This window comes from Hyla sarda, chromosome 2, assembly GCF_029499605.1.
Source record: "Hyla sarda isolate aHylSar1 chromosome 2, aHylSar1.hap1, whole genome shotgun sequence".
In the NCBI taxonomy this organism is placed as follows: Eukaryota; Metazoa; Chordata; class Amphibia; order Anura; family Hylidae; genus Hyla; species Hyla sarda.
Window position 1 is genome coordinate 340,485,108 of NC_079190.1, and position 19,855 is coordinate 340,504,962.

The 19,855-nt window shown below is 41.1% G+C and overlaps 1 protein-coding gene across 10 annotated transcripts in view; it reads right to left on the reverse strand.

Moving 5' to 3' along the window:
- The window catches only part of CASK (calcium/calmodulin dependent serine protein kinase), a 349,672-nt gene that overhangs the window by 46,748 nt on the left and 283,069 nt on the right, over positions 1-19,855 (reverse strand). For 4 of the 10 annotated variants that reach the window (XM_056558159.1, XM_056558153.1, XM_056558154.1 and 1 more), the window contains 4 exons: positions 15,417-15,485; positions 13,727-13,762; positions 11,679-11,875; positions 4,130-4,245 (listed from right to left, as the gene is read on the reverse strand). In XM_056558159.1, the coding sequence (XP_056414134.1) occupies positions 4,130-4,245; positions 11,679-11,875; positions 13,727-13,762; positions 15,417-15,485 (418 nt within the window). Of the gene's footprint in view, positions 1-4,129; positions 4,246-11,546; positions 11,592-11,678; positions 11,876-13,726; positions 13,763-15,416; positions 15,486-19,855 lie in introns of all 10 variants that reach the window. The other 6 variants (XM_056558150.1, XM_056558151.1, XM_056558149.1 and 3 more) reach the window with 3 other exon arrangements.

Below are 19,855 nucleotides of genomic sequence, written 5' to 3' on the forward strand. Positions count from 1 at the left end.
GACATACATCAGCGGGTACAGATAGGCAACAAGCTCCGTTTCGCACTACCAAGTGCTTCTTCTGGCCATAAGAAGCAGCACTTTGTAGTGCAAAACGGAGCTGGTTGCCTATCTGTACCCGCTGATGTATGTCCCTCTCCCCCGTATGTTATGTGCGTATCTTTTCGGATAATAAAGAAGCGTGAAGACAAGAAAAGGTGAGTGGCTGGCTTTCATTAATTTTTCTTCGTCATGCTTAAAGCAGTGTGGTTATGCACTAAGGACTGTTTTAAAGAACTAGCATGTAGAATGGCACAGCGGCTGGAAGATCTATGTAGTTAAAGCACATATAATTGTGCATTAAGCTAGTTCACTTACATTTATTAGAGCACATGATATCAACACTGGAATGCTTTTTAAACAATAAATATGAACATGGCAACATAAGCTTACCAACAAAGTAAAATGCCAAAGAAACAAAATAATGTCAATGTGCAATATTTGGAGTATAACATTCAGCTGTAATTTTTTTTTATATTCTTTGCCCAATGCTGAGGAATAAAATTATTGAAAGTCAAACAAATAAAATGTAACAAAAAAAGCAGGCATCACCACTTGACAGGTTACTTACATGCACAGAGGCCATTGGGAGAAAGACGGCATGAAAAATGCACAGGGATCAGATATGGCTTGCAATAAATTAATGAAACATTTTCTCATATACACAAAATAAAATTATAGACATAAAGCAAGTAACATAAAAACACACAACACCTTCAGTTAATGTAATACATATGTAAAACCATAGTTAAAATACTACAGAATTTCGCAGATTTTCAATACTTGTAATTAATATTAAATAATGATTTCAGGTATATAAAATCATGGCTAATAAGGCTAGTAGGTAATAAATTTGTATTTATAAAAATTAATAAGGGCTTTGTGCAATAAATGTACTCACCCTCTTTACTTCCTTTACTTATCCACACAGTTGCCACAGCTCTGCATTCTTTGCCTGTACCCTTTGGGTACAACATGTCACACATTTAAACAGCTCAAGGGGCTTTGCTTGATGCAGACCATTCAAGCTGAGCCCACTGTGTTGACTGATTGTGTGACATGTTGACTCCAAAAGTCATAGAGAAGAGAGCACAAAATGCAGAGCAGTAGAGATCGCATGAAAAACTACACAGTTTCAATGGGAATCACATAAAGCCTTCTTTTTTGGGGAATACAAGAAAATTCAAGGCCCTTGCTACAGTGGTATAAACCATGTGATCAACAGTAAACTGAGAATTTTAGCCCCTCAGTAAAGCATACGCATTTAAGTAAGCTTAGCCCATTGATTCCAGAGGGACCGACCAACCATCTCATATGTATATTGGCCACCCTACAATCCTATGATGCTGGGAGTGGCAGGAAAGAAAAGCTGGCCATGTTGGATTTTTCAAGATGCCCAAACCTTCTGTTTCAGGGAGATAAGCCCCCACCAGAGATGTGGTAAGATCTGGACAAATAGCCAATTGACCATTCAGCTGATAACTGACTCCTATCTGAAATGTATTGTAAGGGTGTACAAGATCTGCTGCATATTTTTTACAGCTAATTTTGCTACCCATTAATTTCAACAGGTAATAGAATCATCTGCACAACATATGCAGCAGATCCTGTTCGTGTCCTAAATGTAATGCAATGAAAACCTCAAACATTTTTTTACTTCTGAGAGTGTCAAAGAGGATCTAAAAGGTGAAAAACAAATGTTTGTTGGCAGAAAGTTAAACAGATTGGTAAATTACTTTTATTTAAAAATCTTAATCCTTCCAGTACTTATTAGCTGTTGTATGCTCCAGAGGAAGTTGTGTAATTCTTTCCAGTCTAACCACAGTGCTCTCTGCTGCCACCTGTGTCCGTGTCAGGAAATCTGCATAGCAACCCTCTACTGCTCTGCACAGTTCCTGACACAGACAGATGTGTCAGCAGAGAGCGCTATGGTCAGACTGGAAAGACTTTTTCTAGAGCATACAGCAGCTTATAAGTACTGGAAGGATAAGGATTTTAAATAAATGTAATTTACAAATCTGTTTAACTTACTGGCACCAGTTGATGTGAAAACATTGTTTTCCACTGGAGTACCTCTTTTAAATGGTTTCCACCAGAATTATTTCTGATTTGAAGTCATGCTATAAACATGTGCAACTTGACCAGCAACAAGACTTACATTGAGCTATGTCCTCAAATAAAAAATGTGGATAATGAATTAAATGCTATATAAACCAGTCGCAATAACATTCTTTTCTCAAGCACTGATGTCTCAGGAATACTTAATGTCAATATGCATGTAGCTATTCTTTGCCATATACATTTAAATAAATAATTTTTGGCAAGATTCAAACACAAACACATAATACTGTGTGATATTCTTCTATTACCTCCGTGCAACACTTTGACCTGTTTTCTTGCTTGGGACTCACATTCTCTGCTCCCCTGAAGACTATGTGACTTATGACATTGTCACAAAGAATGCTGGGAAGGTCAGAGACAACAGTAAAATAAAAAGAAATGCACTACAGCACTCCTGTGTGCGGGTTCTGTGCATGAAAACGGGACAAAGTGCCATACAGAGGTAATAGAAGCACATTACACAATAGTGTACCTTGGCATCATGGACTCAAAGGCTAAAGAAAAAAAAATCCTGGAATACACCTTTAATGCGCAACTGTCACCAGAAAATACCACCTTAAGCTATGCACAATATGTAAAAGCTGTGTAAAACAGTAATGCAGACACACATTTGTTTGCCTAATCCGTGATTTTTTTTTTTTTCATAATCACTTAAAAGCCACTAACAGTCGGAGAGGCATGGTCGATGGGTTCGCAATGCCCCAGGGCTACCACACCTCTTAAACAATGTTACAGAAACGGCCCTGTGTGTGCGACATACAGCTCCTCAGCACAACCGTTCGAAGTAAAAAGTTCCCTCACTCCCTGCCTCTAGTGACCGGACTTCTCAACGAGTGTCATAATGGTCAGAGACAGCGCTTGTGTAAAGGAGCTGTATGTCACTTGCACAGGGTCGAAGATGTAACATTCTTCAAGAGAGGCATTGCAGCCCTGGGGCAATGCAGAACCCAAGTGATGCCTCTCTGTTTGTGGCTTTTGATAAAAGTGTTTATCATAACTAAGCCACCAATTAGGATAACAGCTTTTACAGCTTCTTTTTTTCTGGTCACAGTTGCGATTTAAGGCAAGGAAATAAGGAAATAAATTATCTGGGACAAAAATCTGTACAGGAAACTTAACACTAAAAAAACGAATTTTAATTGTTAACCTCAGCATCTGGTTTGTAAGCTTCAGTTACAGATAGATTCTAAAGACTAAATTCTAAAGTAAGATACGGAAACATAAATATAACAAGTGCAGGAGTATATGGTGTGGTAATAATCAAAGGAGACTCACATCCCCAAAGAAAAAAACTAAAATCTGCAACTGACCCAAAACATTACTTTTTGGGAGAATGCAAAATGCACACAGCTGGCATTTTTATTTTTGCAAGAATCACTGCACTTCCAAATTTAAACTGCGAAGTGGGGGCAGTGAGACTGAGTGAACAAGGACATAGATTTTCTTTACATACAAAAACTCTGAATCAAAAATTAAGGGGAGTTTTTTCCCATCAAATTGTAACACTGCATAGATTAATTTAGGATCTGTCCTTTAGTAAATGATAATCAGGAGCAATAACCTAGTAATGTCACAAGCAGCAGTAGGGAATCCTTTTCATTATTCTGTAGAACAGAAAGACTGCAGAAAAACCATGCATGGCTTCAGATGAACTTAAAGGAGTAGACTGCTGCTCAGCGTTTGGAACAAACTGGCGCGTCGGGAGCTTGTGATGTCATAGCCCCGCCCGATCATGACTTGCACGCTGTCACGCTCCCTCCCATAGACTTGCATTGAGGAGGCGGGCGTAAGGACATGAGGGGGCAGGGCTATGATGTCACAAGCTCCAGCGTTCGGAACAGTTTGTTCCAAGCGCTGAGCAGTGGAGTACCCCTTTAAGTCACTGCTTGGGTTCAGTTAGAATGTAATGACACAGCAAGTGTCTGCCTCTCTTATCCCATGTTTAATACTTTACACTGACATTTCATACCTGCGTTGTGCTTTGCCAAGTATTTGTCTTTATACTGCTTCTTTTTCTTGCCAAACCAAGTACAGCTGGCTTGCTGCTCTTGTTTTGTCTTTTCCATTGCAATGCAGGCAACACGCCTAAAATATAGCAACATAAAAACATAAGTACCAATCGCTGGGTCATATACATAACTGCATATTAATACATGTATAGATGTCATTTTACCATACATTGTCACAACTTAAAAATAAAGTTTTGTAAGTAATTGCAAATAAAGTGGAAGATTTTTTTTTATCACACTTGGGCTGGAAAAAATCCATACCAAACAAGTTTAAAAGTTTTGTCTGGGGAATAAATAAGGCTGGGGGTGGTGGAAATAAAAAAAAAAAAATTATGAAGTCATACTTCCTCTGATCCCCTGTAGCTGCCGGTCCCAGACCCCAATTCTTACTGGTTCCTATGACATGACCCCAGAGTAACTTCCATAGTCCCTGTGGGATCGACAAACAACAGGGACCAGGTATAAGCAGTGATGAGCAGGGATGGGGACTGGCAGCTACACATGGGACTGGAGGCGGTAAGGATTGCTTTGTTGTTTCCCTTTTGTTCCATACTTTGTATGATGCCCCCCTGGACTCTTGATTGTAACTTATGACAACCATAACATTCTATCTGGCTGTCCTGCAAAATAGCATGTTGGTAATAAAATGGGTCTAGGTTGGTCACCTATAGATATTAGCTATATAAAAAAGGTTAGATTATTTATTATATACTATACAAAGGCATTGTTCAGTACTGTAAAGCTGCAAAAATATAGAAGTTATCTAAAAATTTACAACGCAGTTGTACCGTAACAGTGTTGACGTAACAAAGATCAAAACATTAGCCTACAAGCTGCTATTTCACCATCTATACACTTTAGATTGAAATTGCACAAATGCTATTACCTTACTGCTTTCAAAGGACAACAGTATATTTTGTAACTTAAAAGTAATTTTACCCTGTTTCCCAGGAGATACTGGATATCCAACAATTAGATCATGATAAAAGTAAATCTGCCCCAACAGATGAATGTTTACCACACAACTGCATTGTTAACACTGTAATAAAGCAAGGACTTAGTGCAGATGACAATACTTTTTACTGAAAAGGCTACTTTAACAACAAATTAACAAAAAATTTAAGGGTCTAAGAAGAGATAGATTCAAAGGATTTTTCACATCAGAAATATCACCACATACAGTATGTAATGCAAATTAGCTTCAAACAACTTGAAAACAGCTGTGGCAATGATTACAATTTTCATGATCTGGACACCACTGTCCACCAAATGTCTAGCACACACTGGCCCTTATTTACTAAGAGTGTTGTGTACGTTTCTTTGTGGGTTTTAATTCCCTACAATTTATTTTCCACGGTATTTACTAAGCTTTCCCTACATTTTCCACTTTCCCTACACTTTGCTTTTTTTTTTTTTTTTACACATGCTCTGATCTGTAGGGTTTTCCTCAGCTGAAATCCACCACATTGGCCCTCATTTACTTAGAAAATCGGGTTGTAAGTCTATCTTGCTTTCTCACCCGATTGCTTTTTTCCCCTGTTATTTATTATTATGTCGCTTCCTGTTTGTCGCACGTGGGTTTTGTTGGTTTTGGTTTCCATCTCCTCTGAGTTGTCGGGAAAAAATCCACAACAATTCAACAAATTCGGGTTGGAAACCTTTATAAATACGTGGGAAAGCTCAGAAATGTCGGGTTACGCCCCTTTTCGGGTTTGGGAGAGTCCACATCGGGTCCGTGGGGAAAAAATGTTGCATCGTGTAGCAGACAAAGATGCGCCAAAAAAACCCGACAAAACAAGTCGGGTTTAGAATAGTAAATGAGGGCCATTTTCTGTGGAAACCTTAGTAAATATGTTGGGATTTTGTGAAAATGTCGGGAACACGCCCCTTTTCCAGATGGTCACGCCCCTTTTCCGGGTTTTCTTAGCAGAATGGAGAGTTAGTTGGGGTTTTTTCAATTCAGGTGCAATTTCAGGTACAGACAGAATTTCAGGCGCAATGCGCCCGAAACTGGCGCACAACCCGACAAAACATGTCCGGTTTGCAATAGTAAATGAGGGCCACTGTATGTGTTGGGTGTGGGTCTACCTATAGTTACCTACACCTAAAAAATGGGATGAAACTAAATTCACTTTCCATAGGTGTGAAAATATACCTAATCAGTTATGGTTTCATATTGCATCCAACAGTGTCTAAGACCAAGACCTAATTTTATCAGGTATAGTAACCAGCTAACCAAAGTTGCTAGGATTGATAAATATTAATTATTCCATACGGTATTAGTACTGTTTGCAAGCTAACATTCAGGGAATCTATGTTAGTGGAGAAAAAAAAAAGGTTTTTAATATTTCTATAAAAAAAAAAAAAAATAATCTGGTGGTGACAGTGTCTCTTTAACCCCGTAACTACCACGACTGTAAATTTACGTCCTGTTGCATTGGAGTGGTGCTCGCGTCATGCACTGCAGGTCCCGGATGCTATCAGCAGCCGGGGACCCGCTGGTAATGGCAGACATCCGCGATCGCGCGGATGTCTACCATTAACACCTCAGATGCGGTAATCAATACAGATCACAGCATCTGCAGCAATTTACATATCTAAATGTAGGATGGGTTCGCCTGCATCACTGCCGCGGGGATCCGTTCATCTAAAATGGCGGACGTAGGTCCCCTCACCTGCCTAGCTCCGTCTTCTGCTCTGGTCTGAGATCGAGCAGACCAGAGCAGAAGACAGCAGATAACACTGATCAGTGCTATTCCCTATGCATAGTACTGAACAGTATTAGCAATGAAGTAAAAAAATTATAAAGTGTGATTAAAAAGTTTCATATAAGCAAATGTGGTATTAATAAAAAGTAAAGATCACGGCACAAAAAATGAGCCCTCATACAGCCCCCTATACGGAAAAATGAAAAAATTATAGGTGGTTAAAATAGGGCGATTTTAAACATAAAAAGTTTATTATTTTTTAAAAGCAGTACAATAATAGAAAAGTATGTAAAGATGGTTATCATTTTAATCGTACTGACCCACAGAATAAAGAAAACATGTCATGATTTTTTGGGTTCACCGTACATATTATGGTAAAATGAGAGGTGTCATTACAAAGTAAAATTGGTCACGCAAAAATCAAGCCCTCATACGAGTCTGGGGATGAAAATATAAGAGTTATGGATTTTAGAAGGCGAGGAGGAAAAAACGAAAAACGCTAAAATAAAATTGGCCTGGTCCTTAAGGTCAAAACGTTTGGGTCAAACTGTTAAGTTGTAGGCCTTAAAGTGTACCTGTAGAGTTCAATTCCCACCTGCTCTTCACACTGGCATGGAAAGATGCAGGTTTATCACTGGGTGGTAGGGTTGGTGAGGTACCCATACAATGCCCATCAAATTCTGTAAATAAGTCTGATTAAAGGGGTTGTCCAGGATTAGAACTTTTCTTAGCAAAACCTGTGCAAAAAAAGTTGCCCAGTTGCCCATAGCAACCAATGAGATTGTTTCTTTAATTTTTCAGAGGCCTTTTAAAAATGAAAGAATTGATCTGATTGGTTGCTATGGGCAACTGCTCCACTCTACATAGGCTTTGAAAAATCTCCCCCTATGTTGTTTACACACAACTTAATCACAGCTATAAGGCCAGGCTCAAAACATTTTGTGTTTACATTTTCTGTGCTTGTTCTTATGCTTACATTATATACAGGACAGAAAATATTTATAAGGCTAAACAAAGTAGAAAAACGTATTTGTTTGCCTACGTTTCACTGGTTTATTAAGTTACCTTTTTGTTGCATACTATAGCTTGGTAGTTTGCACTATTGTCATAAAAACACCGTAAAGTCAAGGGGGGCATTTATCAAGCACTTATGCTATTCCCAGACATAAAATGGAGGGGAGGGGGCGTGATGTGACGTCACGAGGGGGTGAGGCCAGTCCCAAAAAATTCAGGTTTCAGAGCCTAGAGACCCAGCTCCGCACATAATGCAGGGGGTTCCAGCGGCATCCCCCCCATATTTACTAAAATCAGCACTGTCAGATTCAAAAATCTTTTTATGTTTAACATCTTGGCAAAACATTAAATTTTTTTATATACTTCATAAGAAATTTTTATTTGCTTTTTATAGAACTCATGGCTTATAAAATCATGGCTTTGTCCAGGCTGAAGCACAGGCATGGACAAAGTTCAGTGAGGGTGAGCTAGCATTCCACTGTGCTCTCTCCTGTCTGAGAGCAGTGGAGTGCTATCAGACAGGAGAGAGCACAGAGGAGTGCTATCAGACAGGAGAGAGCACAGAGGAGTGCTATCAGACAGGAGAGAGCACAGAGGAGTGCTATCAGACACGAGAGAGCACACAGGAGTGCTATCAGCCAGGAAAGAGCACAGAGGAGTGCTATCAGACAGGAGAGAGCACAGAGGAACACTATCAGACAGGAGAGAGAGCACAGTGGAATGCTAGCCCACCCTAACTTACTGAACTTTGCCCATGCCTGTGCTTTATCTTGGACAAAGCCATGATATTATAAGCCATGATTTCTATAAAAACTAAATAAAAATTTCTTACTAAGTATAATAGAAAAGTTACATTTTTTGCCAAGATGCAAAACATATAAAAAAAATGCAGTGTAAGCTCTGCCTAACCTCACTAGTATTGCTAATTTAAACAAACTGTTTGCAATGATTGGCCAACACCATACCACTTAGCTAGGGCGGACATCAACACTAACATGTTTCAAGCATGCTTTGAATGTCACTACAACTAGGTTCACATAATTACGTTAAACTTTTGCTTTAAAGCTTATGAACACTGTTGTATTATAGCTCTGCAAGCTCTGAATTACATGTAGTACATTTGTCCTAGTGAACCATCTTTCTATTAAATGGGGCTATACAGAGGCAGGGATGTGGAAATCCTATCGCCCGATGCCCGGGACACGTAGTTTTGGGCGCCGGGCAGGTGAATTTTTTTTTATAGATCTAGCCCTGTATCGGGCTAGCAGGGACAGACCGACTTCCCCCTTATTTTTCTTTAATGCCGGTGTGAGGCGCAGGAGCCGATGCAAGTCTGCACCTCACACCGGCACTCAGAGTATGGAAGGGGCGGTGGCGGCCCCCAGCTGATTTCAGTAGCCGGGGGCCACTGCTCAGAGCCCCCCAGCCAGTGTGAGGGGATCTCAGGAGTGAGGGCAGAACCCGAGGTCGCACGTCTGCAGGAGATGATTAAGCCACGCCCCCTCCTCCCCCCTCCCGGAGGATGGAGAGAGCAGCTCTGCATAATACAAGAAGACGGGGAGAATGAGGATGTCCACAGCTCCTCCCTCCCCCCCACACACAGCCTCTTCCATCCCCCTGCTTCGTCTACACAGGACCTCATTTATCACGGGGAGGTTTCAAGTATTCACGGGGGAAACACAGAGCAGGGGGAGGGGAGAGGATATGTGTGTGAAGGAGACTGCACTGCACGGGCTGCGGATTTCACCTCACACCGGCTCAGGTGAGGAGGCAGAGCATGCAGGCGTTGGGAAGGGTGGTTGTATATGTATGTAATGTATGATTAGGGGGGTGTATGTATATGCGTATGATGTGGGGTGTATCAGCGGCGGGTGTATGTGTCATGTGTATATATGATGTGTGTATGGTGTCTGTGTATGTATGATATAGGGGGCAGTGGCAGGTTTATGTGTGCATATGTATGGTGTACAGTATATTTATGGTGTGAGTGTATGTGTATATATGATGTGTGTATGGTGGTTGTGTGATGTGTGTATGTAATGTATGATGTAGGGGGGGCAGCGGCAGGTATATGTATGATGTGTCTATATATGGTGTATGTGTCATGTGCATGTATGATGTGTGTATGGTGTCTGTGTAAGTGTGATGTGTGTATGTAATGTATGATATAGGGGCAGCGGCAGCGGCAGGTGTATGTATGATGTGTGCATATGTATGGTGTATATTTATGGTGTGAGTGTATGTGTATATATGATGTGCGTATGTAATGTATGATGTGGGTGGGGGGGGGGGGGGGGGCGCAGGTGTATGATTGATGTGACTATGTATGTAATGTATGATATAGGGGTCAGTGGCCCGGTGTATGTATGTTTTGTACAGGGGCGGACTGACAAGTACTGCTGCCAGTTGTGCTAATTTTTTATTTCATTTTTTGTGGCTTCTGGCCACCCGCACTAAATTGTACCACTAGAATCCCGCCCCCTTCATACTCGCCCGCCAACCAAGAGCCCCACGGATGCCCACAAACACGCCCTAACCAAAACTACAACTTCCAGCATGTTGCACCATAACCTAATCTGTAGAACTATAAACTGTAACATGCTGGGAGTTGTAGTTTTGGTTCGTGTCAGCTGCAGAGCCATAGGCTGCATCAGGGCATGCTGGGTGTTGTCGTTACTAACTGTAATTCCCAGTATTCCTTGACACAGCCTATGGCTCTGCAGCTGACACAAACCAAAACTACAACTCCCAGCAGGTTACACAATAACCTTAACTGTACTACTATACAGTGCAACATGCTGCAACACCCACACAACCATAGGCTGTATCAGGGCATGCTGGGAGTTGTAGTTATCTAGTAACTAAATACAACTTCCAGCATTTTCTGACAGAGTAAATAAAATGCACCACAAACTGGAGAAGTAGAACACCCCCCCTCCCCCAGTAACACAGCGCTGTTCAGTGTTACCCAATCAAAAGACTCCATATATAAGTCCCTATGAAGACTGAAAAATAGTCATTAAAATATTTTAAGAAGTGCGTATATATGTGAATAAGCCCCTTTCCTAATAAAAGCTCTGATAATAAATGGTTCCGATAAAAACTACAGATCCCCGCACATAAGATTACCCTCATACATCCCTGTATATGGAGAAATTGGAGTTATGGGGGTCAGATGGGGGGGCTTGCCTCGGGTGTAAAAGGATCTAGCTACAGCTCTCCCGCCACTAATAGCCTGGCGCTGTGGCCGCTATTAAACCATTAGATCACCGCTGTCTAAGTTGACAGCAGTGTCTAAAGGGATCTTATAACAATCCCTGGTGGTCTAGTGGGGTGAATCGTACTATTTTGGTTGAAATCATTTTATCTACCAGGACAAGTGGATTTTCTTGAGGGACAAGTAGATTGTGTTCCGCTTTAGTCCCTTGGACAAGTAGTTTTTTTTTTAATTTCCACACCCCTGAGAGGTACCATATAGGGTCAGAAAACATGATTCTAATTTAATGTGTTAACACATCTTAGAGCTAAGGGTAAACACACAGCAGCGGCAGCCTATACTAGGCTAAAAATTATTTTCCTGAGGATAATAATGATCATTTCAAATACAAGTCTTCCATACAGAATATACACATTTACCATTCACTTAACCACTTACCATTCATGTAGCTCAGGAGAAGGAATAAGCCCGGCAGTACCATTCCTGATTGTGGATAATAATGTTCAGAACATTTCAAATACAAGTCGTCCATACAGAACACATACATTTACCATACACTTAACCACTTACCATTCCTGTAGCTCAGGAGAAGGTATAAGCCCGGCAGTACCATTTTTAGCATTTTCTAGTTTGCCTTGCCACCAGTTGTGATCATCTTTACTAATGATTTGAATAATGTCGCCAACTCTAAACCTGATGCCAGCTTCTTTACAGGGTATTAGATCATCCTTTGCTGGATCATATTCAAATTGTGCTCTAACATATATCTAGAAAACAATACACAGGTATATTTCATAGACAGGGAGATTTTACATTGGAGCATAAATAGGGTCCATAGGATAAAAAAAACAATAAAATAATAAGAAATAAGAAATGGTTGCTAGCTCACACGAAGAAGAAGAATATGCAGTGCAAAGCATGCAAGGAGAATGGTCATGTTTTTCCATCGTTAAATACCATAAGCACAAATGACAAAAGAAAGATAACATAATAATAAGTGCCCTGTAACTTGGCAGCAAAACTCTGCTAAAAAGCATCTTAATCTTTTAAATTACTATGAATAGTTTCTGTACAATACATTCTGGAAACCCATATAGGTGAAACACAAACTGAACAACTCACTTTGTGTTATTACTGTACACAACCTATATGACAAATGATATAATATGTCTTCATGATTTCTTCATTTCCTACTACTCAGCTTAATCCTACTGCTTAGTTCAAAGGGAGTATAGAAATGTACTGTGGCCAGCACTTTTACATTCAGCACAGAAAATAGATGGCAGCTATTCTACGACATTTTATACTGCTTGCAGTAAGAGGAAAAACTTCAACAATCTTTGCACACGGAGCCAATAACTGTACTGGGAGCACATGCTCACTGGTGAAGCATGATAAAATGGCTAAAGGATTATCATTCTAACACTTTTTATTAATGACAACTTTAAATCAAACTATCTTTACCCTGAGCCGAACAGATAGCGCTGAAATTTCAGGTCAGAAATATTCAGTGCTTACTACTGACATTTATTGTGATCAACTAACACGCAAATAAGAATGTCAACTGCAATGAAGTTATAACCATTTCCCCTTCTCTACTTTTACTGCAGCCTCCGTGCCTAAGTATGAGAAAAATAGGTCTGAGAGGACATACCGTATTTTTCGCCATATAAGACGCACTTTTTCTTCCCCAAAATTGGGGGGGAAAAGTCGGTGTGTTTTATACGGCAAATACACATTAAAACCCTGTCCTATCGCGGCGGTCCTTGCGGTCATCAACGGCCAGGACCCGCGGCTAATACAGGACATCACCGATCGCGGTGATGCCCTGTATTAAGCCTTCGGACGGGCCGATCAAAGATGACTGCCGCATCTGAAGCGAAAGTAACACTAACCCGGCTGCTCAGTTGGGCTGTTCGGGACCACCGCGGTGAAATCATGGCATCCCAAACAGCTTACAGGACACCGGGAGGGACCTTACCTGTCTCTTCGGTGTCTGCTCCGTTCTGGGATCCCCTGCATGGCCGGCGCTCTCTGTCGTCATCACGCAAGCCGTCCCGTCATCCAATAGGAGCGGCGTGATGGCGGCAACGGAGAGTGAGGATACCGGGCAGCAGAGACGTTCCGGTGCAACTGGGACACCCTGGGGACGCGGTGACAGCGATGGAGGGTGACATTCAGGGCAGCGGTGACGGGTCCGGAGCGGCGGGGACACGTGAGTACTACCTCCTATACCAGTGGTCTTCAACCTGCTGACCTCCAGATGTTGCAAAACTACAACTCCCAGCATGCCCGGACAGCCAATGGCTGTCCGGGCATGCTGGGAGTTGTAGTTTTGCAACATCTGGAGGTCCGCAGGTTGATGATCACTGTTCTATACTTAACATTGTATTTAGTTCAGAATCTTTTTTTTCTAGATTTTCATCCTTTAAAATTGGGTGCGTCTTATATGCCGGAGCGTCTTATATGGCGAAAAATACGGTAGTTTTCTCAGCACACGGTATGTAGGGGAAATTTGATGAAAGACTCAACATAAAGAATCATGCCAAATGAACATGGATTTATTAAGAGACCAACAAATCACACACACAAAAAAAAAAAAAAAAACACCTATTCACCTGTCGTCCTTTTGATTGAGTAGTTGATGGTATGTCCTGCAGAACAAAGTCAACCCAGAAGACATTTGCATCTTAATAAACAGGTTGTTCGCTACATAAGACATTATCAGCAGTTTCAATGTAGGTGTAAGAAACAAGTATGGTTTAAATATTTACTAAAACAAAACCAAGCTAAAAAGAGGTTTAGCTGAAGCTTAAGGAAGCAGAAAGTCTTAAACATAGGAATGATGCTCAGCAAAACAAAAACGTATCAGCATCTTCAACACAAATGCATTGGTAAAATAATAGCGAGTGTGATGCTCAGTCAGTGCTTGTGTGTAGACAGACCTTTCAGTGAATTACTATAGAAATGGTGGATATTAATATTCACTTTGAAGTAGCAAACAGATTATCATTGTAATTAGAGATGAGCGAACTTACAGTAAATTCGATTCGTCACGAACTTCTCGGCTCGGCAGTTGATGACTTATTCTGCATAAATTAATTCAGCTTTCAGATGTTCCGGTGGGCTGGAAAAGGTGGATACAGTCCTAGGAAAGATTCTCCTAGGACTGTATCCACCTTTTCCAGCCCACGGGAGCACCTGAAAGCTGAACTCATTTATGCAGGATAAGTCATCAACTGCCGAGCCGAGACGTTCGTGACGAATCAAACTTACTGTAAGTTCGCTCATCTCTAATTGTAATATCTGAATAGTGGACAAAGATTTTTAATCCCCAGGTGATTGTAAGAAAAGAAAATTCCCCAATCCGGGTTTGGTTTAATAAGCCATGTTAAAGTTATTCGATATCTTGCAGAGTGGATCTCCACTAAAAATGCTCAGTTTTAGTAAAAAAAGGTTATTTTTAAGTGTAAACCCCAAAGGTTATTTCTTTAATGCCACAAATGCCTTGGCATAAAAAAAACAAAAAACAAAAGCCAACATGCACATTTGTGGTTTTGCTAGTACAAATGTGATTACAATAAATATGGGATTTTGCTTAAAGAGCTGTGTCTGCAGAAGCAGCTCTCACCGCGTCATCTAGCAAGCAATTTGTGTTAAAGATGTTCCAGAGAAAGGTCTGAAGCGCTGTGTGCAGCTAATGCATTTTTACATATCTCAGTGTAAATTAACCCCACTACCCCTGGAGAGCTTAACATAATAGGCCAGGCTCATGTTATGCAGAATACTTGCAGGTAACACAGCAGCAGAGGGCACACCAATTCATTAACTCAGATAGCGGAAACTACATTCTTGGTCCAGACAGAGGTCCACATTTTTTTTAAAGTATTTTTTCTCTGTTGGTATACTACTGATGGACATATCTAGTTTGTATGGATAATTATTACCCTATGTAGCAATCCACTAGAAACAAATTACATACAGCCTTGAGGTCAGCAGTTCCTATGAAAGTGAAAAGCTGTATTTTAACTGTCTGTACTATGTGTAGCTGGGTGTTTCATTGAATGATTAGGAATATTAGAAAAAAAAATTATATCAAAAATGTCCTTTTTAGACTTACCAAAGCTTTAAATGAAAAACAAGGAGGGGAAAAAAAAAAAAGTCTCTAACCAAAACTCAAGTTATGTTACAATGGGAATGGTTATCCGAAAAACTTGGAAACACAGATGTTAATACAGAATTTGTTGAGGACAACATTCCTTGCAACGCTGTTTGTGGTGAGTGTGTATACGGAATTACTGATCTTACCGAAATAGAATTGTTAATGCTGCTATGACCATTAGCTGGGGACTGTCTGGATGTAGAGGGGGAATCTCTCTGAAATAAGACACAAGTTTTGTTAACACATTTTACTTTTGCAAACGTGCACAGTTACCACTGAATCAACAATTCATTCTCATCAATCCTGTTTTTCCATGATGTGTCCTCCTTTGACCATATGAATTTTGCTCCAATGGAGTTGTTATATATGTAAGAAAAAACAAGCCAAAAAAAATCCCCAAATAATAGCGGTAATAACTGTAGTTCACCAATTTTCCACCAGGAGGAGCCCACGGTCCAGACAGTACAACATAACTCCTATGTGTTTTGCAAGGATATTCCTCATCAGCTGTAAATACATGCTACTTCTCCAAAAAATTTAATAGAAAACTACATACAATTGCTTAATAACATCCATTTTTAACAGTTACCAGAATTGCTCTAGTTAACAGTGGGATAAAAAATATGTAAGTGTATTCAAGACAATAACAGAGCACTGAACTGTTTTTAAAGAGAGTATATGTAGTCTATTCAGTTATATGCAGCAGTACAAATAAATAGGAGGAGGATAGGCACTTCTTCCTGCTAAAGGCACTTCTGCCTTTGTTAAAAAAAATTTGCATAAAAAATCTGTAGCAGCTTAAAAAAAAAATCTAGTGTACAAAACTGCCCTAGGTTAAAAGAAGAAAGCTTTAAATGGGCCACAGCTTGTTTTTACACTGCTGAAATGCACCTAAGAGAGGAATGAAGCAACTATGGGGGAGATTTATCAAAACCTGTGCAGAAGAAAATTGTCCAGTTGCCCATAGCAACCAATCAGCTTGCTTCTTTCATTTCGCAGAGGCCTTGTTAGAAATGAAAGAAGCAATCTGATTGGTTGCTATGGGCAACTGGGCAAATATTCCTCTGCACAGGTTTTGATAAATCTCCCCCATTGAATGAGTCTAAATTAAAATCCTCCTATTGTTTTGCACGGATAGGTCCTATGCAGAACGCTGCATATCTGCAAACAAACCAACCCCTGTTTAATCAGATTCCCACGTCTTGCTAACAAACTGTGTAATTTCAGCAAGAAGTAGAGAAGTTGGTATAAGAGATATTCTGTGTATGTAGAGCTGGGCGGTATGACCAAATATGTGTATCACGGTATTTTTTTAAACTTACGGCGGTTCCAAGGTATATAACAGTATTTTCTCCCCCCCCCCCCCCCCCCAAATCATGTGACCCACCAGTGCCGTTCTGTCCAACCAACCCCACCCCCTCCCCCCAATCACCCGCGTGCGGTGTTCGGCTTCCCCCCACTCGCGCCCCCCCCAAATCATCTGACCCGCCAGCACTGTTCTGCTCCCCCCCAATTAATGATCAGCCCAGCGGGGTACTACTCACAGATGTCAAGCACTGCCCTCCTCCTCTTTGTTGGGGGCTGCCGGGCGCTGGAACTCTATACTGTACGCCAGTGGTCTCCAACCTGCTGACCTCCAGTTGTTGCAAAACTACAACTCCCAGCATGCCCGGACAGCCGTTGGCTGTCCGGGCATGCTGGGAGTTGTAGTTTTGCAACAGCTGGAGGTCTGCAGGTTTGAGACCACTGCTGTACACCTATGCCTGGGCTGCAAAAGATACAGAAAATAAACTTTTAACTCACCCACCTCGGCCGCATGCTTGAGGACGGGGGAGGACAGCCGTCAGCCTATCACCGGCCGGAGCAATGTCCGGCCCCGGCTAGTGATAGGCTGAGCCCAATGTCATGTAAGAAGCCGGCTTCTTACATGACAGTGGGCTCAGCCTATCACTGGCCGGGGCGGGACATCACTCCGGCCGGTGATAGACTGACGGCTGTCCTCCCCCGTCCTCAAGCGTGCCGCCGAGGTGGGCGAGTTAAAAGTTTATTTTCTGTATCTTTTGCAGCCCGGGCATAGGTGTACAGCGTACAGCAGTGGTCTTAAACCTGACGACCTTCAGCTGTTGCAAAACTACAACTCCCAGCATGCTGGGAGTTGTAGTTTTGCAACAACTGGAGGTCCGCAGGTTGGAGACCAATGGCATACAGCGAGTTCCAGTGCCCGGCGGCCTCCAACAAAAAGGAGGAGGGCAGTGCTTGACATCTGTGAGTAGTACCCCGCTGGGCTGATTATTCATTTTGGGTGGGGGGGGGGGCAGAACAGTGCTGGCGGGTCACATAGGATTAGTTACCCGATGTGGGGACAGCGCTGCGCTAGGCTGATCATACATTCCCGAGGGGAGGGGCCAAACTGGTATTGCTATATGGAAAATTCATATCGTGCAGCCCAAAAAATGTGGTATTCGGTATGAACCGGTATACCGCCCAGCCCTATGTGTATGTAGGATCAGACTGCACAGGATTAGTTTGTACTACAGATACATAGGACTGTATAGGAGTTATAAGCATAAAACAGTAGAAAAGTTTTGAAGTTTAGCTTTTAACTGGAGTAACAATAAAATGGCTGTGGAGATGGACATACATTTTAAGTTATGCTTGGCATACAGATGTCAGTTGAGCTGGACAAGATGGCTGACATAAATGCCCTTTGTTACTTTTATCTAAAACTTTCAATCATGATTTGATGGGCTACAAGTCTGTTTTATTTAATTGGTGATAATCCACAAAACAGGCACCTAACAGGGTTTCAAGCAGGATAATCTCACAAAATCTTTATTGGATAAATGAGAAGATCGAGTGCAAGCTTTCAAAGCGTACCTGTCATCATATCATAATTTCTAAAAACTCAGATTATATTCACTAACTACTCCTAACACCCCTCCTGCCCTTAAACATTTTCCGTGCTTTAAAAAGCTGTGTATTATACCTTTTTCCCTTGCTCACATTGTGTGAGTTCCCTGCAGGAGAAAGTGGGTGTTCCCCAGCATGCCCAATGTCAGTAAAGCCTGCGAGAGCTGTGCCTCACCATGCTCCACATGCACTTCCTGAGTTTGGTCTCCTGCCAGGCTGGGAGGAGACCAAACTAACTATTTGACTTGTGCAGAGAACAGAACAGAGCCACCCAGTGGCCGTTTCTTCAATCACATTAAAAACGTTGAGAATTTTAACAGCAAGTAAATAGCAAAGTGTCTTATAATTACATAAGGAACAATATATCAAAAGTTTAGTTTGGTGACAGGTACTCTTTAAAACCTCTCAGGTCCCTTCATCATGCATGTTATCAGGCATGGTATAACATGCCCTAAGAAGGGAACTGAGAGATCTTGAAAGCTTTCACTCTATCTTCTCAGTTATTCAATAAATATATCAGCCATACTCCACTTACCTCCTGTATTTTTACATGTAACATGGTACCAGCTCATTTTTAAAGGAGCAACTGTGTAAAATAAAATAAGCATTACTCACATCCCTGATCCCTTGCCGCTGTTACAACATTCACCAGGGTCCCTGCTGATTTCAAATTCCTAGTTTGCTCCTGACACACAGAAAATGCCCTTTTAGTCAACCAATGGCTGAGGCAGGTCACCACTTTGGCAAGAGGTTGGCTAAGCAGCCATTTTCAGTTGTGTCTGAATGGCAGGGGCAAGATCAGGGCGCGGTGTAATCCTTATTTTCTTTCACTTTCTTTTTTTTTTTAAACCAAGGAACAACCCCTGTAAAAATATAAATGTAAAATGGTCTGTTGCTCATAGCAATCAGAGATCAGCTTTCAAGGGGTTATCCAGTAATAGAAAAACAGAGCAACTTTTTATCTTAAACTGTTTCCCATCTGTCTCCAGGTTGGGTGTGGTTCTGCAGCTCAATGCCATTCAAGTCAATGGAGCCAAGTTATAAAACCCCACCTAACCTGGAGACAGACGTGGACGTGGTGTTTTTGAAATAAATTAGCTGTGTTTTTCTATTCCTGGATAATCCCTTTAAGTTTAACAGCACAGGTTAAGAAATAAATGCAGAGTCCTGATTGGTTGCTATGGCCTATTTTAGATAGTTTTATCTGCTCCTTTGCTTTACAGTACTTCATAGCGACAGATCCAGTATATAATAATGGTTACAGAACGTTTGAGGGATAAAAAATGTGTCAGACTTCTGGTAACATCTTAGGAAAAAGGAGTGAACCATCGCCTACCTGTCCTCTGGTACTGCTTCCTAAGCCCACCTAAAGTCTGAGTGCAAGCGTACCAAAACACTTTGCAGCCCACGGCAACCAACCTTAATGTACCTTTAATTTGGTAGTTTCAGAAACATCTATTTTATCACATGTACAAATGTTTTAAGTGTAATAAGGAGGAAGCAGGGGGAGAACAAACAGATGGAGCAAGACATCCTGAAGGGGCATGTTTATAATGTAAACACTACAATATATATATATATATATATATATATATATATATATATATATATATATATATATATATATTATTTTTTTACTTCCATGTAACCATTTAGAAATCTATGCAAGCAACAA